Raw genomic sequence first — 24,285 nt, forward strand, 5'->3', positions numbered from 1 at the left:
CCCCGCCCCAGCACACCAAGGAAAGCCGAATAACGGCCTCTCCCTTCCCACCGCCCTGAAGAACCGCTTTTTGCTAGAACAACCCCTTTTTGCTAGAATAACCCAGCGGCTCCCAGGAGCTGCCCCCGCCGACTCACCGTCCCCAGCCAGCCGGGCTTCCCCCGCACGGATCCTGCTCCAGCGGAGACGCCTGAGGAGACAACCCCGCTTCCTGAGTCACCCCCATAGCCAACCCCAACCGGCCAGGTTCTTTTTTCCAGTCGGGAAAAAAAAAAACGAGCCGCCAAAGAGCTCCGGCAGAACGCAGCGCTCACAACCGCCACCTCCCGCTCCCGCCTCTGGGCAGCGACTGAGGGCGGGCGAGAACCTTCCAGAAACCCCTTCCCCTTACGTAACGGCGCGCACTGCGCATGCGGCTGGCGCCTGACCCGCGCGTGCGCGCTGGCTGCCATAGCGCTCCCCCCCCCACCGCCCCGCCTCGTGGCGCATGCGCAGGAGGAGCCGTTGGGGCCGCCCCGAGGCGGGGCGCCGCGCGTGCGCAGTGCGGCTGGGTTGGGGCTGCTGCGCGCGCCGGTGAGTCGCCGGTCGTTCCCCGCCCTGAGGTAAACGCGGGGAGGGGGGGGAGCGGGCGGCGGCGCTTGACGGGACGGGACGGGACGGGACGGGAGGCTCGGCCGGTGCCTTTTTCTCCTCTTAGATGGCTGTATCCCCGCCGGATGTGCCCGGCCTAGGGAGCAGAAGGGCTGTGGGCCCCCTCCCGAGCGCTGAGAGCGCTGACCGGGGGTGTCTTCCCCTCAGCTCCCCGGGGTGTTGGGGGACAGGCTCTCTCCGGCTGGTCCTCCCTCAGGAAGGGGCCCCGTCCCGGGGATTTTCAGGTAGTGTTGTAGGAGTTTTTAACCTGCCGGCCAGCCCTCCATCCCTGAGGAAAATTTTATTTTCCCTCTTGGAAAATAAACGTCTCTTTTTCTTCTCTTCGCCTTCAGAGCACTGAAAAATGTCAGGTTTTCTGGAGAGCTTGAGGTGCTCGGAGTGTGTTGACTGGGGAGAGAAACGAAACACCATCGCTTCTGTTGCTGCGGGAGTGCTGGTACGTACGGTTCCTCTTAGGCTGCTTTCGGGCTTTTTAGGTGTTGTCAGCTCTCAAGCTAAAAATTACTAATCGTTTGGACACAAAATGGGTACTTTGTCCTTGTATGTAGCAGCAGAGTTAACGACAAAATCTGTTCTGTGTGCTTGCATCCATGTGTTGCTTGGGTTTTGCAGCTTTTACCAATGTAATAACTATTGGAGCCGGTAAATCTCTGCCTTTGCATTTAATCTTGTTCCTATGTCGGTAGCAAAACTAGTTGTGCTATCAGTTGACTCGGTTGGAGACCATAAGAATGATTTTGTATATTAAAGTTGTTTTTTCTGGAGCAATCTTGAAAGGCTCACGTCCATATTTTAAGCGATTGTGCTCTTTCTTGTAATAGTTTTTTACAGGTTGGTGGATAATCATAGATGCAGCTGTAAAATATCCTCAAGTGGAGGATTTCAACCATTCGTATCATGCTTGTGGGGTTATAGCCACGATTGCATTCCTAATGTAAGTGTGATTTCTTGTGAGCTACATCCTCCTAGAACTTATTTTATGCAAGTAATAAAAGAATTCATAGTCTTTAAATGGAAAGATAGCTAAGAATAACATCAAGTTACTATCTAGTATCTTTAGTATCTTTCTTATATTTGTTGATACTCAGAGTGAGGAATCATTTTTTAATAAATTAAGTGTGTTATACAGGTCCAAGTCTTACTAGTCTTTGGAGAAATGCTTTTTAAGTTTTAGTCTTGTCCACTTTAAAAAAAAAAATACCAAAAAATGCAAGATACACAAGATCATCCTTTTTATGTAGGTTTCTGAGAAGTTTCTGTTAATGTTTTGTAAACATTTACTTCTTGCTTTACCTGTATTTACCCTGTTTTGCTCCTACAGGATCAACGCGGTGTCTAATGGACAAGTTCGGGGGGACAGTTACAGTGAAGGCTGCCTGGGCCAGACAGGTAGGGGGCTGGGGGGTAGCAATAGATCTGTGGAGTCTTGGAAGGGATGTAAGAACAGTTCCAACGTGCCCGTTGTGTGTCTGTGCAAAGCTCTGGCGTGTGGCAGGGAGTGCTCTGAAACAAAAGCACACTGAAAAGTCACACGTGTCCGTGCTCGGATGCAAAACACGCCTCCCTCTTTTCCAGGTGCTCGGATCTGGCTGTTCATCGGGTTTATGATGGCTTTTGGATCTCTGATTGCTTCCATGTGGATCCTTTTTGGAGGTTACGTTGTTAAAGGTAAGGTACAGCGTGGAATGGGACCTGATCCGCTTTTGAAAGCTTAAAGTATTTTAAATGACTGTTGAATTTTAGAACTTACTTTTACACAGTTTCTAGGCAGGGCCAGTTTTAATATTTTGGTTGCACCACTGTCCCATACTATCTACTATTATTGGGGTGGATTTAATCTACTTCTGAGTCACAAATTTCCAATTAGCCTCGTTAGAAACACAAGTTCTGGTCACCTGGGAACTGCACTGATATAATTAAACTGCTGCAGTTATATGGGAATAATTCCCTGGGTGAACATTTATTCCCAAAATAAAAATTAGTGATTTTGTGCAAATTGCTCTCAAAGCGTATCCGCTAAATTTGCAAAAGGGAAAGAATTAATTCAAATTGCCTGTTTAAATTCATAATTTAAAGCGTACCACAGTCACATTTTGTGAAGGCAAGTCTTGAGAAAGACATGAAAACTGCAGTGAATTACTCTGTTTTTCAAAAGGAAGGTTGTTTAAATAAATATAAAGATGCTCCTTGTGCCTGGAGCTGCAGTGAATTTCACACCAGGCGGCACATTGGTGGTTTTGTGTAATTTCCATTCTGGTCAGTCTTGGCCTCGCTCAATTCACAGGGGGTTTTCAGGAAAACCTGGGTGCATCAGGTGTGTAGTCGTGTCACTTGTGCACCCCCATTTTGTATATTGTCATTATATATGACTGTATGGGTATATACACTTACACACACACATTCCAAACAGGATGTGCAATCCCCTGTGATAATTACAGTCTTTAGGAGCACTGCGTTTGAGATGCACATTTTTGGTTAGAGAACAGGAAAGGCTGCTTTTATGTGGAAAACTAAATGATTGGGGGCGGGGGGAGGACAAAAGCCATTGCATGAACAATTTTCCAGTGGGGTGAGGCTTATGCTTGTGGTGTGTGTCACACCACTGAGCCACTGGGACCATCGTGGTAGAGAACAGAAGCGGCCTTTGAGGTGCTTAGGGCTGTCTGAATTCTGGCCGTGGCACTCTCGTAGTGCAGGAGCACCAGCACCAGGAGTCTGTTGTCACTTCACCCTGTACCTGGTCAGGAATCCTACGTTGTAAAATTTTTTGTAAAATTTTTTCACTGAAAGGGTTCTCAGCCATTGGAATGGGCTGCCCAGGGAGGTGGTGGAGGCCCCATCCCTGGAGGTGTTCAAAAGACGGGTTGATGTGGTGCTGGGAGGTCTGGTTTAGTGATGATCCTTGTCTGTTGTGTGGGTGTCTATTTTTGTCAGTTAGGTTGACGGTTGGACAAGATGATCTTTAAGGTCCCTTCCAACCTAGAAGATTCTGTGATTCTGTAATGGACCCCCCTGTCAAATGCAGCTCCTTAGAACTACTTCCCAGGGCACAGACTCCACGTGTTCGTTATCAAGTGAGACTGGTCACCCTTGCTGACATAGTGCATCTTCGCGTTTCTGAAATGTCAGGGATGGGATATTCTTGAAAATCACTTCTCAAAAACTTACGGAGATTCTTTCTTTTGTTAGAAAAACCAGTAGTATACCCAGGAATAGCTGTGTTTTTCCAGAACGCGTTCATCTTTTTTGGGTAAGACTATCTTCCTACGTTCAATTCTTACCTAATTGGTTTAAAACAATTAAATCTGAAACTTGCAGTAATCTGTTTTTCTCTTAAGCCCTGTTTTGTAACTAGACATGGGGGAATAAAAGGCAATAGATTCCTGGGATCTCTCCGCATGGGTTTTATTGCGGGACCAGGAATTGGATTTATAAATCCAACTTCCTCCCTGACATTGTGTATTTAAAATCCCAGGCATTTGATTTGCTCCTTTACATACTCGTGTCCCTTTATTCTCTTTTAAACAGGGGACTGGTCTTCAAATTTGGTCGCACGGAAGATTTGTGGCAATGAACGCGCCGCTGGAAGCGCCCTGGCCCCGCTGGTTTTTTAACTGCACACTCCCAAGATTTTGTAAAAGCGTTTTGTAAACAGCGACCTTCAATTGTGTCTAAAGATAAAACAAGGAAAACTTTCAATCATAGCACTAAAAATTCTGGTTCTGTTCTGTTCCATTTTTTTACTCTTGTTATGTCGATATAATTTGTGGTGTTTTTGACAGATGTACAATTGCTACAATTAACAACAGACGTCGCTTTTCTGATACGATGTTTGCTACAAGTAAATAGGATAGTGGAGAATGGATGTATTTAACCAGCTGTTTCTATGATGGTATTTACAATCCAAGACTTACTAAAAATGCTTTAAACCAACTTTTTAACATATATTTATTAAATATTTCCTATATCTGGATAATATAACCATTTCTTCAATTTCAAAACTTACTGGTGTGTGGCTTTTCTTGCATAACATAGAACAACACTGCTTTGGGATTTTTTTTCCTTCCTCCCTGAATATTGAATTTATTCTCTGGCAAGAATGAGTAACAACTTGCTGATGTTGTAGAGGCTCAAGTACATTTTTCCTCATTACTTCATTTTTAAGCAAGTAAGCCTGCTGAATAAATAAAGCCAACCAAATATAGACTTTTTTTTTATTATGTAAGCATTATTGGAAGAGATGCTGAATAAATAAAACCAGCCAAATATAGACTTTTTTTATTATGTAAGCATTATTGGAAGAGTTTTTTTCTATGTCAACTATTTTGAAACGAAGAAACGCTGCGGATCACAATCCATTTAAAAATGGGTTTGTGCAGAATCCTCTGCCCTGTCAGGCCCTACCTCGGGCACCAAAACCCTCCCTGGCTCCCAGTAAAACATCTCAAAGTACGATGCTGCTCTGAGCTTTGCTGCCAAATAAACACAAGTAATACCACCGATTTCAGGGGCACCATCCACAAGCAGAACAATTTTACTTCTTGCCGTTCAAACTTCCAACCAAGTAATTAGATATTTTTCTTTCAGCAGTCGGATAACTCAGTTCAGGCTGGCCCTGATCCAGCTCACTCAGCAAATCCTTAACAAGGCCTTCAACAGAATTCATTTAGCTTAAAAACAAGTACTTTAATACTTCACTAATCAGAATGAGTACCTACTCCTTGAAAAATTCTACTTTAAAATACATATTTTTGGCTTTTAAACTTGGGAGCTGAAAATAGTTTAAAGTTTCCAAGCATTTTGCTTGCTAAGCCATTCCAGCAGTGAATGCAGCCAACTATTTGGACGTATCCTACAAAAATAGGCAAGGTAAGACCACGAGAGCAGAAAAGCTAAATGCATTGTAAATTTGCGGCTTTAAGTTTACACCCTGTATCTTTCAGGAATAACTAAACCAGTTCATTCCTAATTTTGTGTGTTTGTCCATTGGGGTGGCTTTTTTGGAGCCTGAGAACTGACCCGTAAGTGCCCTTTGGCCCATCGCAGCGGTTCCTTTTCTCTGGCGGCAAACGGGGAAAAGCTTATTCCAGTCAAATCTGTCATCTGGGATCCTCTGCTCAAAATCCAACAGCCAAGTGGGGAAACTGGGAAGACAAACATCCTCGTATCAGAACATTTGATGCATCAAATCACAAAAACCCAATGAAAATCTTACGAGATGCTTATTTTCATCCATTTCTTTTCTCAGATGCAGTGTCACACTCAGCACTTTGGATTCCACCCATTTGGCTTCTAAAAACCCCTCTCTCAGACGCTGCTCAGGTCTCCCCAGGGGCTCTGTGTGAAGCCCGGAGCGTGTCCGAGCACCAAAATTTACATGTTCCAACAAACAAGATCATTTCAGATTTAGCCCCGTGCCCACCAGCGGCACCGACAGTCCTCGCTGACGATAACCCACATTTATAAACTCAAAGTTATATAAATTTCAGGCTTTGAATCAACCACAGGAGCAGTTCATGCATTTCAAACAGGGCATCTAAAACGTACTGTGAAATTAAATTATCCTCTTCTTATTTTAATTTCAAATACCTAGAGTTTTTCATCAAGGTCAGTGAAGTGGTATAGATAATCCCACACAGCTCATTTTACGTGGAAACTTACCTCCCAATAAAACTGGTCTTCAAAATACTTTGACACAGGGGCAGTCTTAAACACTTTGAGGTTTAAGATTAAACCTATTTGTAAAAACACAAATATCCAGTGTGAATATATACATTGGGGAAAGGGGAAGATTGTGTATAACTGAAGGTTTCCGAGTAACACGCGTCCAAATATAACACAGATCAAAACACAAATTCAGAAATAAATGTTCCAGCACAGCCCCTTGACTCAATGCTTGTGTTATTAAAAATTAATTCCTCCAGGTAAATCTCCATTAAACAGCCTGCTGGATTTTTAAAACGCAGCAAAAGCTATTAACTTCTTGCATGAAAAAATGCCTGTGTATTTAAAGCAGTTGGGATTATCAGCACTGTTAGCTTGGGGTTTCAGGTGGAAACATCTTACATTTTTGAACAATTGGTTAAACACTGAATGTTTGATTATTTTAGCCAAACATTTGTTAAAAATCTGCTTGATTAGCTCTGTTAATTAAAGTTATGGTAAAGCAAAGGTTTCCGCTTGATTAGCTCCGTTTCTTAATTAAAGTTATGGTAAAGCAAAGGTTTCAGATCAACTAAAGCACACTCTAAAAGGATATTTTTTGTATTTCACAGCAATTTTCACCCGCCGTTTCTCTTTTATTTTATGCTGTAGAAAACCAGCACGAGCCATAAACCGGAGCGTCACATGGGAAACACATGAGCCCCGATGATCCCAAACCCCTGGTGATCAAAGGCCTCGTGCTCAGCTGATGCAAGCGAGCTACTGCCCTTACTGAAACTCTGCAGATTTATACCAATGGCCCTAAAAAGTGACAAGCTCTAGAGAGCATTTTTCTGTCACTAAGACAATACCCAAACATAAAATTATTTTCATCCCTACGCATCTCCTGTCTGAAATTGGAAGGCAGCTGTCAAGCCTCTGTTAAAATAAACTTCACCGATGAAAGAATGGTGCCACTGGGTTATTTATTTCTGTTGAATACTTCTCCTCTTCAAAAGCCTTTGGCTTTGAAGAGTCCCCGGCGTTCGTGTTTCCCATGACAGCTCCTACAAATAATTTACCCACAGGAACACACTTCAGAGCCCCAGTTAAACCAGTCCTTTTCTGCAGAGGGCCACGCTGACGTGACAGCAGGGGCAATAAGATGACATACCCCGAGGAAATGAGGAAGATCTTTCTGAAACATTTTTTTTTACTACTGACCTGTAATAAGCCCCGTTATCAAGGCGATGCTGATGGTCGCGCAGAAGGCACCAACACGGAACATGATCAAATGACCCCAACTGAAAAACAAAACAGGGGGTTCACCTCTTTACAGTTGTTGAATTTAGCATTAAGACTGTGAATGAATCTGTATCTACATGGCATTTTGCATCTCATAAAAATTCTGTTATTCCCAAACCTCTCTGCAGCTGCAGTTAGATATTTTAAAAGATCCTATCAGAAGCCTAAAACAGACTCCAAAAACCTCATAAAAATTCTGTTATTCCCGAATCTCTCTGCAGCTGCAGTTAGATGTTTTAAGAGATCCTATCAGAAGCCTAAAACAGACTCCAGAGGATGTATTTTGCCCTTAGGAACCATCATTGTGGTACTAAAACTTCATTAAATTGATTTCAATAAGAACATGAGAAGCGCAAGGCCCCCGTGCTGCACTGTGGTTCATTCCTGCCTAAACTGAGAACTTAGTATGACAGGACACGAGCTTGATTAGCAAAAATGAGATGCCAGCACCAGATCAAAACAACCCTTGGAGAATATCCTTAACTGAGCTCTTCAGCTTCTGCGAGGTACCTCCAGAAGTATATTTTCCAGTTCAGTGTCCAGCCTGGCTTTAGTCCAAATTGGCATTCTCACCCCTGACTCAGAGTTAAAGCCTCATTGGAAGGGAAATGCTGCTTTCTGCCCTCTGAGCACACAAAGCTCCTCAAAACACATCACGAAAGACAAACTGAGTCCTGGGAGGATGCCCATCCCCAGCCTCCATCTCCTATGTCTGCTGTATAATTAGCAAATAAAAAGGGAGACAAAAAACAGGACCAAAAGTTTTGATCCAAAGTCTGCTCAATTCTGGAAGACTTTTTTACTGACTTTTTTGGGTTTCAGAGATTATCTTGGATTATCTTGGGTTAAAACGATTGACCTGTGATGATGTTCAGACCTTGTGTATGTATGAGAACTCTTCTCAAGGCGTACTACAATAATCATTACTTATCAATTAATAGCAAGAGTTTATGTACCCTGGGAAATAAGTTCCACTTTCCATTGCTGTGAGAATGACCCAGGCAAGAGTTCCAAGCGCAGCAGGGAGGCCAAAAGTGAAATGAACTCCAGAGGAATCATGAATCTTGAGAGGAGGATTCAAGCATCCCTGGGAAGAAGGAAAGGTTTAATTACACACAGAACACAAGTTGGTAACAGCATATTGTCTATCACAGAGCTGGAAAATGACCTTTGGTCTTGCAAATTGCAATCCTGCACTCCACTCAAAAAGACTTCAGGTTTCCTAGCTTTAATCCCCTTGAAAGAGAAGCTTCCCTCCAGGTACCCTACTGATTCTGAAAATGATCCTTACAGGATCCTCAGCCCACCTCCTTAGACAAAAGAACACAAAAGTAAAAATAAGTACAAAAACGTCCCAAATATTCTAACTTTATCCAGCTTTACTCTGTACCCAGGGAACTTGGCACGTGCAAGCTAGGATCCTTTGAATATTAATAGCGTGACATTTTGAACAGGAGACCAGGATTGTGTTTGAAACAGCCATTATGCTAGAGATTCCTTCTGGTTGTCATTTTTGGCCAAAGCCACAGAGCATTTAACCTGTTTTTAATGCAAGAAGTAAGGACCAGAGAGCAGACAATACAGAACCGACAGCAGATAATACAGAATCAAACCATATCCAACCCCATATCGTTCTGTGGTTCTGTCCTACATTGGAGAAGTTTATACAGCTTAGACAAGAAACAAAGGCAGGTTTTGAGTACTACCTGTAAGCAGTAAGATCCTAATATGGCTATCACGCTGGCAAGCAGACCCAAAATCATTGCAATCCAAGGATATTGGACTCTGAGGTCTGTATAAGCAAGAGCAACCCCACCAGCTAGTACAGCACTGTGGATATGAGCCTGTAAAATACAATGACAAAAACATGGAGTGAGAATTCAGTCCTCACTTATCTTAGAGCAGTCCAATACCATAAATTGCTCTTCTCACCCAGATTTTGGGTGAATTTGGGCCTCTGTCTACTGTAAATCACAGTCTGAGAACATCATTTCTAAGTTACAGCTTTGGCTTGGGAGGCAAATAAGGATTGTAAGGCTGAAAACCTCGACTTGCTTTTGCTTAATAGCTGTTATCATTTCAGTGTATTACTGAGAGTAACAGAAAAATACCTTATATGCAGTGATTTTCTCTCATGTCTTACCATTCTGAATTTTCCATCCTTTGTGGTCATAGCAGACAAGGTGAAGGCAGTGACAGCGCTCACGGCAAGGGCAATGTAGGTGTTGTAGATCAATGTCCAGTTTTTGTCCACAACTAGTATAGAATTGAAGCTTGGCCAGAACACCCAGAGGAAGAGAGTACCTTGGAGACAAAAACAAGCAACAATCACTACCTGCTCTAAAACAGTGAGTCCATCCCTGGCTGTCTCTGGAGGGCTCCTGCCCACATTTCACATTCGCTGTAATTCCCACACCATAAATAAAGGATAACATCTCAATGCATTCAGCCCTGAGCGTTACCTCCTGCACCAACACCTTCCCAAAAACATACCACTGTAATATCAAACACAGCCAGAGCACAGCTCTGCCACAGAAAAGACCCCTTTTCCAACCCAAGAGTTGGGGACAGCAATCAGAGAGCTAATGAAGCTGTGCAACCACTTAGGAACCCTCTTCGCTCACAGGCAGCCCTTGGATCTACAGCAAAATTTTTCACTAAATATAAACAAACCAGCTCTGGCTGGTCCTTTGCAGGACTGAAGGTAGGGTGACATCAGCCATGTCCTACCTATCACCCCCTCAAACTCTGGTTCAGATACAAGTGGGAACAATTCCACTGTTGATTTCCAAACAATCAGCATCCTGCCTGTTCTGCAGAGGTACCAAGGGCTTGCTCCTTGGCCATAACTACTGCTCCTTTTCATGTAACTGTGGAATAACTGCTCAAAACCAGCTGCAAGAGAAAATCAAAGCAAGCCAAGGAGGAAGAGAAAACAGTTCATGTAGTATAAAGCACTATAAAGAAACCCAAGGCTTTTTAAAGAAAAAAAAATGGAACTCCCAATGCCTTCAGCCTATCATCACTCAGGTCCTTTCCCATGTGCCTGTCTGTATCACATTCCCCACCCTGGGTCAGGCTTTTATCTTTTTATTTACATTTCTCCTTCGTCAGGCTTTTATCTTTTTATTTACATTTCTAGGCAGGGACTGCCTTTCCGTATCTCCGTACAGCACCTTGCAAAACCAAACTGAGCCTTGGCCCCAGCTGGGAACTGCAAGTGCTACTGAAATACAAGTAACAACCTCAATGTGGGTGCCTGGGTCCTTTACCAATATGCCTATCCAAGCCCAAAGGGGACAACTTAGCTGGAGGAGGGATGGGTTAACCTGGCATAGCCTCTAGGCAGGGACTGCCTTTCCGTATCTCCGTACAGCACCTTGCAAAACCAAACTGAGCCTTGGCCCCAGCTGGGAACTGCAAGTGCTACTGAAATACAAGTAACGACCTCAACTTTGGTGCCTGGGTCCTTTACCAATATGCCTATCCAAGCCCAAAGGGGACAACTTAGCTGGAGGAGGGATGGGTTAACCTGGCATAGCCTTTATGCTGAGATTGAGCACAGCAAACCCCCCCAACCGTTGTACTCCTGGTAGGAAACACACCAAGAATCACCAGCTCATTGTCAGAAACCACCAACCACAGCAGTTTTCTACGCTCAACCACATTCAGACCTGCCCTTTGGATGCAAAAGTTTCAGCGTGTTGTGGCCAGCCCCAAAAAAACATTCCTTATGTTCTCACTGCAAGCTTTTCATCCACCTGAGATGTTAAAGCGAATGCCTTACCCAACATTGACAATAAATCCGACTTTGGGGTGCTTGCATTCTTCTCAGACCTTGGCAATGGCTCGGAGAAGCAGGAGGAGACTGCCAGGCCAAAGTAGGCTCCAAAGAGGTGAACATGCATCATGCTGCTATTGTCTGAAAGCTGTATCAATACAAGAACCAAATCTGTGGTTTATTTCATCCCACAGGATGCAGTTCCTAATACAGTTGCTCACGTGACTTCCCTACATGCAATTTATTTTCGGTCTCTCAGTTTATGTACAAGTTACTGACATGAGATTAACTTATCCAAGTTTAATGTAGCTCATTAACACACAATTTATATGTGGAGAGTTTGGGGTATGTTCACATTGTATGTTAAATGCAGGTCTGACTCTGCTGTGCAGACTGGGCTGTTTACCAGTCCCACTGGAAATCTTCCAGACTGAGCAGACACAGGGAGAGGGCAAATTTTAAAAGCAATTAGTGCTTTATGTAAGTCAAAGCCTTCATTCATGGGTTGGGGATGCTCAGGGCAAGGCCAAATGCACTGCATCCCAATTCATCAGATCAGCCCACCCTTTCAACACAAGAATATAGATATAGTCAATTATATAAATATAGAGTGTGCAGGGCTTGGAGTTCCAGGTCCTTAAGTACAGTCTCAAAGTCAGATTTCATCTCTTAATGAAAACATAGCCACAATCTTACTGCAATGAGATACAACACACTGATGTTCCTCACAGCAGAGCACTAACAAACCACCCAAAGGCAACATTCCAAAGTCCCAGCACAGTTTTCCCCCACACGCCTGGAAATCCTACCACAGTACCTGTAGTAATTTGTTGTTGGTCCATTTGCTCATATAGAAAAATATTATCTCCAAAACTGTCATCAGAATTAATTGCACAGGATTAGTCTTCCCAAGGACAGCTCCAGCAGAGATGACCACAGCAGTCGTACTCACAGTGGCCTTTGTTATTCTGCAAGAAAAGAAAGAAAATAAAAAATAAACCTGTGTGAGGACCACACCAGGACCAATGGAGACAGACATGATAGAATTAATGTACTTAAAAGCCCAAAGCCTTAGAAAATGTCTGCAAATATGACCGTGCTAATTTACAAATAGGTCCATATAACAGGGCATTCATCTCCACAAAGAGCAATCAGCAGTTCTAAATTATTCCAATTCTAACACAAACTAATTACCTTGTCATACCATGTTCCTGGGGCATTTCATAAAGTAAATCCAATAAACCTTCCACCAGAGCGGAGCATTGGACACCAAGTACAATGATCAGGAGGTTGAATCCAGTGCTGCTAAACCCGTATCTTTTCAGAAATGTCAGGAAAAAGCCAAATCCAAAAAGTACCATGTGGTTGACATCTTGAAAAGCTGCATGACAGAAAAGACCAAGACAGCAGTGACGTTATTAACGCAGACTGGATTTCTGGTTAAAAAATAAATTTTAAAAATATCACAATTAACTAAGGAGACTTCAGATAAAAATTCAGGTGCCATTATTATTTAAAAATAAATTTAAAAATATCGCAATTAACTAAGGAGAGTTCAGATAAAAATTCAGGTGCCATTATTATTTAGTACTTGTAAAGAATTCCAGAGCTTGTAAGTAGTCAGAAAAACAACACTCTTGACCCTGAATTTAATTTTACAACGTGATCAGAATGGATGCCATGGGATGAGGGTTCAGTGGTCAAAAAGCAGGACGGAAATAAAGTACGTTTAGCAATGGAATTTGGACATTCATTTTTCCTGAGATGAATTTAAAGAGCTCAAGTTGGACTTTTCAGGAGGAGTTACTGTGAATTAGTGCTGATTCATTCCTTAAAGGTATTAGGGAAGAAATGAGTTACAAAGAGAAACCTGTATGATGTCCTCATCTGGGGAGAAGGAACAGAAATAGCGGCAGAAGTAGTTTAATATGGTTTCCAGCCCCATTTCAGAAAAGGTAGAGGCTGTCCAAGATAAAATCTCTTGGATCTCTAGGGCTGGAATCAATCCCTGGGACATGCTAACAGTCATATTCTCATACGGTTGTGCTGGCCTCTACACACAGCAAAATATCAAACTGCCAATAAATAGATCTCATTTTTTGAGCTATAAAATAGGGAGGGTAACACAAGAATGTCATGAGGATTTATCAGCTCATATTTGCACCACACTGGAAATACGTTGCCCACTATGGCCGTAGCATAACCTGCTAATGTATTCCTTTGATCAATGCACAAAATCCACCTCCAGAATATATTTAAACCCTTAATTCCACCGTATTAACTTAAATTTACATCAAGCCTTCAAATGGAAAATACTGCCATCCTGAATTCTTACTTTTTAGCACAACATCTTCACATGCCAAGACCTCACAGAGTTCAGCACTTTACAGAGAGCCTGCCCTCAAAAGTTTGTGACCTTCAGAAGAGTCAAGATTAGCACAAATAAGCAGCAGAGAACAGACCAGCAACGCAATTTAGTACTACTTATGTCTTCTTTCACTTCTTTCTTGTGAAACATTTCTGCTTCTCCCTAACAAATACACAACATTGCTGAATCCCATCTCTACTGCACTGCAAAATAAAAGCACGCATTAACCCTTCCTTTCACAGCAAGGCTGCCAATCTTACCTGGGTAGGAGATGAGTGATTCGTTTGCATCATTACCTGAGAACAAAAAGTAAAAAAGAACAATGAAAACAGCTTCCAGAAAAAAGATCAGCCACGGCACGTTGTTTCGGAAGTTGCGGTAGTGAGAAGACATCGTGCACTAGGCTACATTAAGCACAAACACATTAATACTTTTTTTCTATAAAAACGTTCCAGTGACCTCAAGCCAACAGAAAAGGAGGTGTTGGGGGGCAGGAATAAAAACTCAGGCAGATAAAAAGCCCAAGACGCGTCAGCAAGGAACAGTTCCTTATCGGTGCCATGTCAGGAGCCCAAACGTACCACAACTGACATGGACTGAACTCCAAAAATACTCATGAACGTTGACATATCAAGCTGTCAATAGTGTAATGCTCCAGGATCCCATCCATGCAGCTGCTGTTGAGCCTGGTACATCAACTAAATGGCAAGTAAAGAACAACAGGGATTCCTAAAAGTAGGACGTTGAAGTTTATGCAAAACCATTATTTATTTGCATTGCTCTTATCCTCCCTAGACCCAAGTCTTTTCTTGTAAAAGCTGGGGAATCTCAAGCCCGTTGAGATTCTCAATGCGACCCTCAGGCTGGTTAGGCAACAGCTCTACACCCGTGTCCCACGACAAACCTTCTCACTACGTGATGAACCCAACCCAACGCCAGAGAACCAGGAATCTCTGGACACACAGAGGCGATGCAGCATTTCCCATGCTACTTGTGAGGTCAGTCCATTGCTCACAGTACGGCTACGGAAACAGGTACAGTGAGCTCTCTGAAAAACCTGGTAATCTCCAGGCCTGGAAGCTGCAGGCTTTTAATTGAGAACCAAACCACAGACCTACACCCCCCTGGTTCTTTCCATGAGGCCTTATGGGTTCAGAGCCTTTTGATAAGGCACAAGGGGTTTTTATTGATGGTTTTTTTTTTTAAAGTAGGAACCATGAAAGTGAGCATTTTGGGCACAGGAGCAGGACTACATGGTGGAAACTAATACTAGAATATATGGTAGAAGTTCAGTGTATTCCTATGCACAGGCATCATAACTTCTTAGATAAGATTATATGGTTGTTGAGGACAATTTATGAATCCTTAACATGAACATTACTACATTCTCAATATTCCCTGAGATGTAAACTGAGCCCTTCTTTGTTCAGGCAGTCCAGGAGATTAAAGTACTGTAATTATGCCTCAGACTTTCAACTTTCAGGCCGTTTCAAACTGAGTGCTGTGCCTGCATGCCAGGGTTTGAGGTAGTAACAATGCATAGAAATGGGTAGAAAGCCACCTACTGGTGACAGAAATATGTATCATATGCAGAAAAATTTGTTCACTTATCTTTTAGGACATTGCTCCTGCAAACCCAGGCTACATGGCACAACAGTAGTTTTCAAGCCACCTGTGAAAGGTTTGCATTTGTGGTGATAAATTGCACCTTCCTCACATGCAGTTATCAAATTGCTTTGCCAGGTTTACTTAGGCCTAATAAAACAGCAAGTTAAACATCCTTACCCTCATTGCCCAAACTCCTAAATAACATTCAAAGGACTTTCCCAGACGTGCAGAGTGCTGCCCTGACTTCAGAAAGATCTACATTCAGCTCCTTCTCACGGGAATTCTGTGATCATGAGGGTAATTCAGCCAGAACCAGAACACCTGGTGAACTTTCTCTAGACAAGAAAAAGGTAACAGCTAAAACAGCAACTTAGAAATTGATTTAGCTAACTGATGCAGAGCCTTTGTGTGGTTTATAAATGCAATATATCTAATTAACCTTCATCTGTTTCCTGCAAGACAAACCTTTAGGACTCATAGTCAGGGTAACAATGGCCCAGAACTCTCTCCACCATTTTTCCCTGGTCAAATGAACGCAATCCTTTTGACACTCATTACCAAATACCCTGTTGGCATTAACAGCCAGGGGAAGCACACCAAAGGCTAGGAATTTACCTGGGCTTTGCCCTCAGGATGACATGCCACACTAAGCAACTGATGCTCGGACTTCCAGCTTAAACTCCCTCCCAAACTTTCAAATTAGAGCTCTGCTACCAGCCAAACAGCCCCATCAACCCAGCCAAGGGGACCATGAGCCTCTGTGCCCATTTTAAGGGCATACTGGCACCCAGACTCCTCAGGCTCGGGGTGACCCCTGCTCGGGGAGGCCCGTTATCCCCCTGAGAGGCAAGGCAGGCCCGTGGCACCCATCCTGGCCCCGGGCGAGGCCGGAGAAGCCAAGGGATCACGGAGAGGTGCGGCCTCCCCCGGCCCCCACCACCCTCCAGTCAGCCAAAGGGCGAGCAGCAGGGCCGGGGCCGGGCAGGCTGCCTTGGCGGCTTCCCCTCAGGCTCGGGGGCCACCATTGGTTTCCTCACGGCTTCTACAGTCCAAAAGGGGTTACAGGCCATTGGGGCGAGCGGCTATCCAGGTGACGAGGCCCAAAAGCGCGGCCCCGGGCCTCGAACCCGCGGCCCCACCGGGAGGGGGCGGTGCCCGGCCGTGACTAGGCAGCCCCGGGCGGCGGTGGCGGCGGCGGGACCGCCTCTCCCCGCCCCTCGTCTCCCATTGGCTGAACGCCCTCCCCTCCCAGCAGGTCTCCCTTAGGGACTAGCCTTCCATTGGCCGAAGGCTGGCTTCCCTCACGGCCTCTAATTGGCCCATCTCCAGCCAGTGTCCGTCTTTGGGCCGATCGGGGAGAGAGAGGCCGAGTCGCCCCGCCTCCCCTCCGCTTCCTGCCCCGCGATTGGGCGGATCGCTTGTCACTCAGCTGTATGGGCCCTTTATTGGCTGGAGGAGTCCGTCAGTCACGCTGAGGGGGTTTTTTTACCCCCCTCGGGGGAGCAATCGCCATAGGGCCGCGCTGTGGGGGGGGGGCACAAGGCGCGACGAGTCGCCTCCTGCTACCTTTGCACCTGGAGACTGAGCTTTCTCTTTTCCAACACGCTATTTGTCGGCGAGGTTGTCAATCAAGCGTGAGGGGCGGTACCGGAGCGCTACGGTGACAGAGGAAATTGAGCCCTCCTTCTTCCGTTTCCGAGTGGATAGCTGAGCTGTCCTTTTATTTCTCTTGGCCTGTTCCATTGGGCAATCTAGCTGTCCATCACAACGCGGGGCGGGAGCCAGCCCAGAAGGACAGTGGGCGGGAGAAGAACAGTGATTAGCTCACAAGCCATCAATTCACGAATCCTTCCCTGTGACGGGTTCTTCTGGCCGTCAATCAAGAGCGTGGGCGGGCCATCCCGCAGCGCGGGGCGGGACCAACTTTCTGATGCAGCGATAGGCCTTTGCGGCCGTCCGTCTGCCTTTCCCCGCTGCCGATTGGCCGAAGGCGCCGTCATTCAGGTCGGATCAACCGCTTGATTGGGCCGCGCCGGGGAAGGCGGGGCGTTGCGCGGCGGCTGCGCGGGGGGACGCGGCGGGGAGGGACGGACCAGGAATTATTTTTATTTCTTTGTTTCCCGGGGAAAAAAAAAAAAAAAAATTATCCCCCTCAAAATAATTAAAAAAAAAGCCCCGCGCGAGGGAACCTCCCGCGGGGGCGGATGGTGCTGCCGTGAGTGGAGCCGGGCCGGGGCAGCGCGGGGCCAGGCCGGGTAGGGCCGGAGCGGAGGCGGCCGGGAGGATGAAGCGGCGGAGCGCGGACTGCAGCAAACTGCGGCGGCCGCTCAAGCGGAACCGCATCACCGAGGGCATCTACGGCAGGTACCGAGCGGGAAATGGCCGGCGGGGAGTGGGAAGGGGGGGGTGTTGAGGGGAACGCGCCGCCGCCCCGCTCCCCGCGTCCCACCTTCCCCCCCACAGCGTTCCCTCAGCGGGTTCCCGCCTCCCCCCCCCACCGTCAGTGGGGCCGCGACATGGCGGCCCGTGTCCCCTCAGGCGCTGCCCCGCCCCGCCGCCTGGTCTCGCCGCCGCTAGGCCGCACCGACCCCTTCGCCGGGCCTCGGGGCCGGGGCCTCGGTAGGGGGGGAGCTGCTGGCCAAGGTCCTGTCAGCGCTGCTGCCGGGAGGAACCGGCGGGGGGGAGGCCTCCCTGCCCTGTGTCCCCCCTTCCCACCCCCACTACCCCCATTTTTCGGGGGGCGGGTGGTTCCCCACCTTTCACACCTAAAGGTTCGCCAAGGGCAGGCGGGGCTGCCTCCCCCCAACCCGGTTTTCGCGTGGTGGGGAAAGGTGTCTCTTGTGGCCTCCAAAGGGGAAGCGGGAGAGAGGGATGGGGGGCAACAGGGAGGGATGTGGGAGAGAGGGATGGGGGGCAACAGGGAGGGATGTGAGGGAGAAAACGTGTGGGGAACACCTGGAGCAGGGATGGATGGCCTTGTGGTGGGAACACGGTGGGTGTCTGGCTCCTCTCCGACCTGCAGAACGAGAAGGGGAACCGTAGTGAAATGAGATTCACCATCTCGGGCACGGGATGTAGCTCACCACTGTCTCGGAATAAAAGCATGCTTTCCAGGTGTTTATGTGCAGAACACACCAAAAATGCAGGCTCCGAAGCATCTGCTTGTTGTGAGCGTATTTTAAAGAGGATTTTACAGCTCTGCCTTGCTGAGTATCTAAGTATGCCAAGTTTTATGTGAACTACAATAATTATGTATTCCTGAATGAAGAAGAGTTTGTTTCAGTAGAGGCTGGAAAGCTGGCTTTGGAAAGTTACAGTGAGCATTATGTCCCATTTCTGTTTCTAGTTCGGTTGTGGTTTATATATGCAGCGGCTGGAAACTCGAGCAAACTTGCACAGTGCAGATGTGAGCTCTGTGTGAGGGAAACAGTTCGTAGTGAGCTCTGACTGGGAGAAAATTGTCACGATGGACTGCTTTATCCTTTCTTGTAGCAAATCTCCACGGGAGCGTAGAGGGCATCTTGTTGCTTTAGATTCCCAGGTTTTGAGAAGATGGTGTTTGGAGTGTTAAAGAAAAACCATCTATTTCTTAGAAGTTAATATTTAAGATGACTAGTCTTAGGAAAATAATTCAAATGTAAGCAATTCCTTAGATAATTATTGAGTTTTTCCAAAGTCATTCAAAATCATATACTCTCCGTTATCTTTGTGTGGTGACTGGCTGGAAAAGTGTGGTGAGAGCAGGAGGGAAAACCAAAAGGAGATGAGAACACCCCAGGATGAGTGTGTTCAGCATATAGAGCTGCACTAGTTGTGTGTATAGCTAATAGAGACATCTGTCTTCTTGTACTAACTTCTCCTGGAATGCTTTAGTTCAGAAATGGGATTTTTATCTTGTTTTTCACATGGCATTTCGATAAACAGAAGTAGTCAGAGACTTCAAAGTATTGTCCCACAGAAAGAAAAGAGAAACTAGTGTGAAGGCTTGTCTCTTTCAAAAACTAACCCAAGAGAGGTACTTCTACATGGATTATGGCTCTTTCAGTTGTTTTTTTTTTTTTTTTACTTACTCTTCTTCTTCTCCTTTTTCATATGAGAAGGTAGTTTCCCATCTAACTATAGATTTCTAAATTCTTGGGATAACTATAGTTATTTACTCAGCTTATCTTAATTGTCACCATCAGCTTCCACAAACCCAGTAAATACGGTTATCAGGAGGTAGCATCACAGTGTTATAAACAAAGCAGCCAGGGTGATTGGGGTGCTTAACTCTTGTAGGATTTTTGTTTGCTTTTTGAATTAAGATCAATCTTCCTGCCCTTGGTCCCTCTCCAGTAGCTCAGTACCGAGCTGGGCACAGCTCTCACTGGGAGATGCACATGAGCCTAGTGGGGAACCACAAAGCTGAGGAGTTTTGGAGCAGGTGAAGCAATAAAAGATTTGTCCTGAAGTAATACTCTGGGGGCAGGATTCTCTACATGTGTAAATCTGAAGCAGGTTATAAGAAGTAATAGAAGAATAATTTCTAGTCACAGAAGAGAGTTAGAAATGTAGAATCCTGACTTGCATTGAAAAATGTGAATATTCTGTCTTCCTGAATGTTTTTCTTTTTGCCAACTTCTGCAGTATCCTTTTCAACAAGTCTATCTAAGAGCTTACAACCTTTCTTATCTGAAATTTTACAGCTGTAGTTCTTTAAAGTACTTTCCCCAATGTTCACTACCTAAATTAAATGGGCTGTTTGGCCTCAGCCCTTCATAAACACTTCCAAAGTTCTTCCTCACCAATCTTCCCCTCCAACACCTCTTTCCCCACCGAATTTGCAACAGCTGCCCTCCCAGCTCTTCTCTTTAAACTGCTTTTTCCATTCTCTTGTTTTCCCTTTGTTCTGCTTTCTGCCTTTTTTCCTCCTTTTTTATTTTTCCCCTTTCAGTTTGGTTTTCCTCCCCATCTACAGCTGGCAGCCCCCCCCCAGGCTGTGTATAAGCGCTCCTGAGTTCTGCCAAGGATGCCTTGGTGCAGTGTCACAGCTTGAAGGGAATATTGCCACCTGAAAACCCCTGGTAAATCCCAATCTCGAATGGTATACAAGCAGGATAAAGACTCGTGTTATTTAGGAGTATTACAGAATCTGTGGGAAGAACATTATTACAATTAAAACACGACAGTGCTTTCAACAGATCTCCAAAACCAACAAACTAATTGCAGGAATGGTGAGATCTCGTGTTATTTCCACAGTGTATGTTCAAAACTGCCTTTTCACTTTTGAAGCTACCCGTTGCCATTGTTGTACGATGCTTGAGTGATTAACATCTTACACCTTTGACACCCTGCATGCATTAAAACCTTAATCGTTAATTAAAGTATTCATTGCAGCTTGTCATCAGTTAAGCAATTAAAGTTTACTTGTTACTGCTTGTTTCTAAGTCTTCCCAGTCTTCATCCTTGATCTATTTAAAAAATCCTTCAGCTTTATTGCTGATACTGCTTGTTTTGGCTCTACTGAGTCATATTGGCACTCGCTACCAATTTTGTAGCTGGTTACGTTTCGAGATGAATTCCAGATGTTGTTGGCTTAATTTCCACATCAGCTGACTTGTGCTACGGGTGGTGGATTCCCCGACAGTGGCCCTTTGTGTGTTCCTTTAGTACTAGGCTGGGTTTTTTTAGCCCTATATATATATATATATCGCCTTTTATCAGAGGCAGCACCTGGGCTGGCAGCCAAGCGAGTGCCCGGGGGATGTGTCTGTGTCTCTAATCTCCCAGTGGTTCCTGAGATACCCGTGATGGCACAAAGGCCATCCCTGCCCCGGGCATCTCGTACCGGGCAGCGGTTCTTGATACTGGGATCCCTTTGCTCAGATCCTCCCATGGGTGTCTCTGCCACCCAACTTCTGATATGGCTTCTTTCCAAGGACTTGATTTTTGACTCTGCTGACAGCCAAATAAACTGCAAGCAAAAGCAGTTCATTACTATCTCTAGGAATGTGGCCTTTTTTTAGCCTTTTCCTTTTTTTTTTTTTTCCCTTTTTTTTTTTTTTTTTTTCAATCCATAATGATTCTTCCTACTGATTTATTCTGGCACTTTTTTTTATAAGCTTCCTATATGGGGAAAAACATTTTCTTCTCAGCTTGCCCTGGAGGTCTGTAACAAACCAGCAGCGCTACCTTTTATGACTTTAACTTAAATTCAGGTCTCAAATCTAATTTAGCTTACATTTAAATGTGTTCTACTGTGTCAACCCCAATGGTACATGTAATATTGCTTCCCTCTGCCTGTGACTTTCATTCTCTACACACTGCGATTCCTCTCGCTTTATTTTATGTGTTCTGGACTGGGGGGTGTTTTCAGCTGAGTTACCACCGTGGGCTGAAAGTGTCTCTTGTCTGGTACTACAATACTGATTGCTGATTATACGCCTGTGGTTCAGCAGGTTATTACACTCGCTTCCAGAATTACTTGTAAGAGTTTTCTATTTTATCTTCCTTTACTTACGTGTCCATAGTTGGGTGATTGGATATATTCTATGCCATATCAAGACAGTGAATAAGGAGTCAGGGAGGTTTCCTGGCATTCTTTCCATTTCTCTTCCTTTTCAAAAATTTAGTTGGCAAGTATTTCACATAACAGTTTCCAATGTGCAGAGCACATCCCAGCAGGCGTGTTTGCTCTCTGTGCTCTTTCTGTACTACCTTTTTTTGCCCACTAGTAATACTCTGACATATATGGTTCTATATAAGTGTATATATATAATTGTCCAGGTTGGAAGGGACCTTTCAGATCATCGAGTCCAACCATCAACCTAACTCTGATAAAACTCATCTTTAGGCCATGTCTCTAAGCACTATGTCTCCTTGTCTTTTAAATACCTCCAGGGATGGTGCCTCAACCACTTCCCTGGACAGCTCATTTCAAGGCTTCATAACCCTTTTCATGTTAAAATTTTTCCTAATATCCAATCTGAACCTCCCCTGGTGCAACTTGAGGCCATTTCCACTTGTCCCATGGCCTGTTCCTTGGGAGAAGAGACCGACCCCCCCTGGCTACACCCTCCTTTCAGGGAGTTGTAGAGAGTGAGGAGGTCTCCCCTCAGCCCCCTCTTCTCCAGGCTGAACACCCCCAGCTCCCTCAGCCACTTCTCATAAGACTTGTGCTCCAGACCCCTCACCAGCTCCGTTGCCCTTTGTTTGTGTGTTTACATATATCAAGCTTTTTTAATTGAAAATCTCCAGTGATGCTCAATCAGCCTCCTCAGTGTCGGGTCTGACATTGGGTGGGTAACCTCGAGATGGTGGTTGTTGGCTCTTTGGTAACTTCACTTGCACAGTGAACTGCACCTTCCTAAAACTTCCCTCTGCTGTTGGTTGCCTGCCAGCCTCGAGGTGCCTTCCCCTCTGTGGTCTCGTGTGAGTTGGGCTGCAGAATGAAACACGCCATCAATTCCCAGCCTTTGGGACTTGCTGATAATAGTGGGATTGAATAGAGGCTTAATTTGCTACCAGTTTGGATTTGGGGTGTGTAATTGTGGGGTTTTTTTAAACCATTTTTTGAAAAATGGTTTTACCTTACAGCAAGGACAATATTTGTTTCTGTGAGGTAGTAAAAAGAGAACAAAGAACAAGAGGGGGAAAAAAAAATTTAAAAAAAAGGAAATGGCAGCTGGCACTTGGGCAGGGGGGAGAATAAGGAGGAAAATAATTTGTTTGAAAATTCAAAGAAGGAGCACAGCCACTGTTGGGTTATGAATAAATCTTTATGTTCCATATACATTAGCAATCAATTGACCTTTCACAGAACTGGCAGCACTGTAATCACTGCTCCCTCCTGCTCCTTCCCTGCTCTGCTCAGAAACGTGTCCATCCTTCCCCTCATCTTGTCTCACCCTGCAAGATTAGATACCATATGCTAGTTTTCTAGGGAAAGCACTGTCCTTCTTAAACCTCTGTCACATCCCTGAAGTCAGATTTTTTTATTTTTTTTTTTTCGACATGTGTCAGGAAATTGGATAACCCAGATTTTAGGTATTCGTCTGCATCAATCTTCCCCTGTTTGAGAACAAACTCGGAATGATAATTGACATCATGGAGCATATTTCAGCCTCTCTAATAGAAGGGCTGCAGAGGTTAGAAAGCACTTCTGCCTGGGGAATATTATCTGGAAGTGAGGGCACCGACGCAGGCGCTGTCAGAATTGGGGAAATGTGTGGATGTGCCCAGAAGGATCAATGAGTGTGGGAGGCTCAGGGGCACCCCATGGCTGGAGGATGAGCGTGTCCCGGGGGGGGGGACACAGAGACTGGGTAACAATAGAATTGTGCTGGAGGGATGGACGGTGTCTGGAAGGAATCAAGGGATTGGAGAGCAAGGAATGAAGTAAAAGTGGGTAGTACAGAGCAGGGAAAGGGAGGAGGGCTATTGCTAAATTTTCTTAGTCATTTCATTCATGTGATCTTTCTTGAACAGTCTGTCGTGTGAAAAAAACAAACCTGCAGCAGAGCCATTCGCCTGGCAAAGCCAGAGGTCCGTTTGCCTGGTTTTCCTTGAGGTTTAATTTTTTTGCTGTACATTTTTCAGCTATCACTAATTTAAGTTTTCGCTGCAGAGGCGTCTGTTCAGTAAGCACTTGTAAATGAACTGCTGAAGGGTGTACTTGCCAGGACAGCAAATCTGGGTGTGCAACACACCTTCGTGGAAGAAGGGAAAGCCCAGATTTGTGTTGTTCCTTTCTTCCTCCTCCAAAGACCCTCTGTCACCTGCAGACTGCAGTGTGCTGCAAAGGCACTCGTGCCTCTTGGAACCCAGTGTGGAAGCTCAGCACAGTTTGTAAAACCAGCCCATTTCGAGGAGGAGCTGATATCTGCTGTCTATATCAATTTTTAAAGCTGGGGTGGCATGTTTAGTTATGGACTGTGGTCTCTGACTCTGC

General features: G+C 45.2%; 4 protein-coding genes across 9 annotated transcripts in view; 2 read left to right on the top strand and 2 right to left on the bottom strand.

Moving 5' to 3' along the window:
- RSRP1 (arginine/serine-rich protein 1) overlaps positions 1–356 on the bottom strand; it is a 5,307-nt gene extending 4,951 nt beyond the window's left edge. Inside the window, exon 1 of the mRNA XM_014948695.1 lies at positions 138–356. Coding sequence (XP_014804181.1) covers positions 138–226 — 89 coding nt within the window. The 5' untranslated portion in view covers positions 227–356. The remainder of the gene's footprint in view (positions 1–137) is intronic.
- Positions 357–479: 123 nt separating this feature from the next.
- On the top strand, positions 480–4,655 carry TMEM50A (transmembrane protein 50A). 3 transcript variants are annotated; one of them, XM_014948710.1, is made up of 7 exons: positions 480–602; positions 984–1,087; positions 1,473–1,585; positions 1,973–2,040; positions 2,227–2,319; positions 3,841–3,901; positions 4,180–4,655. In XM_014948710.1, exons 2-7 carry the CDS (start codon positions 995–997, stop codon positions 4,223–4,225), a joined length of 474 nt encoding a protein of 157 aa, XP_014804196.1. In that variant the 5' UTR covers positions 480–602; positions 984–994; the 3' UTR covers positions 4,226–4,655. The 3 variants fall into 3 exon arrangements, with proteins under 3 accessions (XP_014804196.1, XP_014804198.1, XP_014804197.1); XM_014948712.1 differs by having other exon boundaries at positions 539–573; positions 4,180–4,365; XM_014948711.1 differs by lacking the exon at positions 480–602 and adding an exon at positions 645–875 and having other exon boundaries at positions 4,180–4,365.
- A 258-nt stretch (positions 4,656–4,913) lies between these two features.
- RHCE (Rh blood group, CcEe antigens) lies at positions 4,914–15,576 on the bottom strand. 4 transcript variants are annotated; one of them, XM_014948707.1, is made up of 11 exons: positions 15,534–15,576; positions 14,009–14,044; positions 12,575–12,761; positions 12,198–12,348; positions 11,387–11,528; positions 9,743–9,903; positions 9,306–9,443; positions 8,556–8,686; positions 7,519–7,598; positions 6,313–6,386; positions 4,914–5,795 (listed from the first exon to the last, which is right to left on the bottom strand). In XM_014948707.1, exons 1-11 carry the CDS (start codon positions 15,559–15,561, stop codon positions 5,769–5,771), a joined length of 1,155 nt encoding a protein of 384 aa, XP_014804193.1. In that variant the 5' UTR covers positions 15,562–15,576; the 3' UTR covers positions 4,914–5,768. The 4 variants fall into 4 exon arrangements, with proteins under 4 accessions (XP_014804193.1, XP_014804194.1, XP_014804195.1 ...); XM_014948708.1 differs by lacking the exon at positions 15,534–15,576 and adding an exon at positions 14,330–14,362; XM_014948709.1 differs by lacking the exon at positions 15,534–15,576 and adding an exon at positions 14,180–14,197.
- Positions 15,577–17,447: 1,871 nt separating this feature from the next.
- TMEM57 (transmembrane protein 57) overlaps positions 17,448–24,285 on the top strand; it is a 29,348-nt gene continuing 22,510 nt past the window's right edge. The window contains exon 1 of the mRNA XM_014948601.1: positions 17,448–17,720. Within this exon, the coding sequence (XP_014804087.1) occupies positions 17,641–17,720 (80 nt within the window). The 5' untranslated portion in view covers positions 17,448–17,640. The remainder of the gene's footprint in view (positions 17,721–24,285) is intronic.

This window comes from Calidris pugnax, unplaced genomic scaffold (assembly GCF_001431845.1).
Source record: "Calidris pugnax isolate Ruff unplaced genomic scaffold, ASM143184v1 scaffold162, whole genome shotgun sequence".
NCBI classification, from domain to species: domain Eukaryota; kingdom Metazoa; phylum Chordata; class Aves; order Charadriiformes; family Scolopacidae; genus Calidris; species Calidris pugnax.

Coding starts and splice junctions, on each gene's coding strand:
- TMEM50A (XM_014948710.1), top strand. CDS start 995: ATGTCAGGTTTTCTGGAGAGCTTGAGGTGCTCGGAGTGTGTTGACTGG. Junction 2,041..2,226: donor AGGCTGCCTGGGCCAGACAG/GTAGGGGGCTGG, acceptor CCTCTTTTCCAG/GTGCTCGGATCTGGCTGTTC. Junction 3,902..4,179: donor AACGCGTTCATCTTTTTTGG/GTAAGACTATCT, acceptor TCTTTTAAACAG/GGGACTGGTCTTCAAATTTG.
- RHCE (XM_014948705.1), bottom strand. CDS start 14,141: ATGTCTTCTCACTACCGCAACTTCCGAAACAACGTGCCGTGGCTGATC. Junction 12,349..12,574: donor CAGGAACATGGTATGACAAG/GTAATTAGTTTG, acceptor CTTTTCTTGCAG/AATAACAAAGGCCACTGTGA. Junction 6,387..7,518: donor GATAACGGGGCTTATTACAG/GTCAGTAGTAAA, acceptor TTTTACAAATAG/GTTTAATCTTAAACCTCAAA.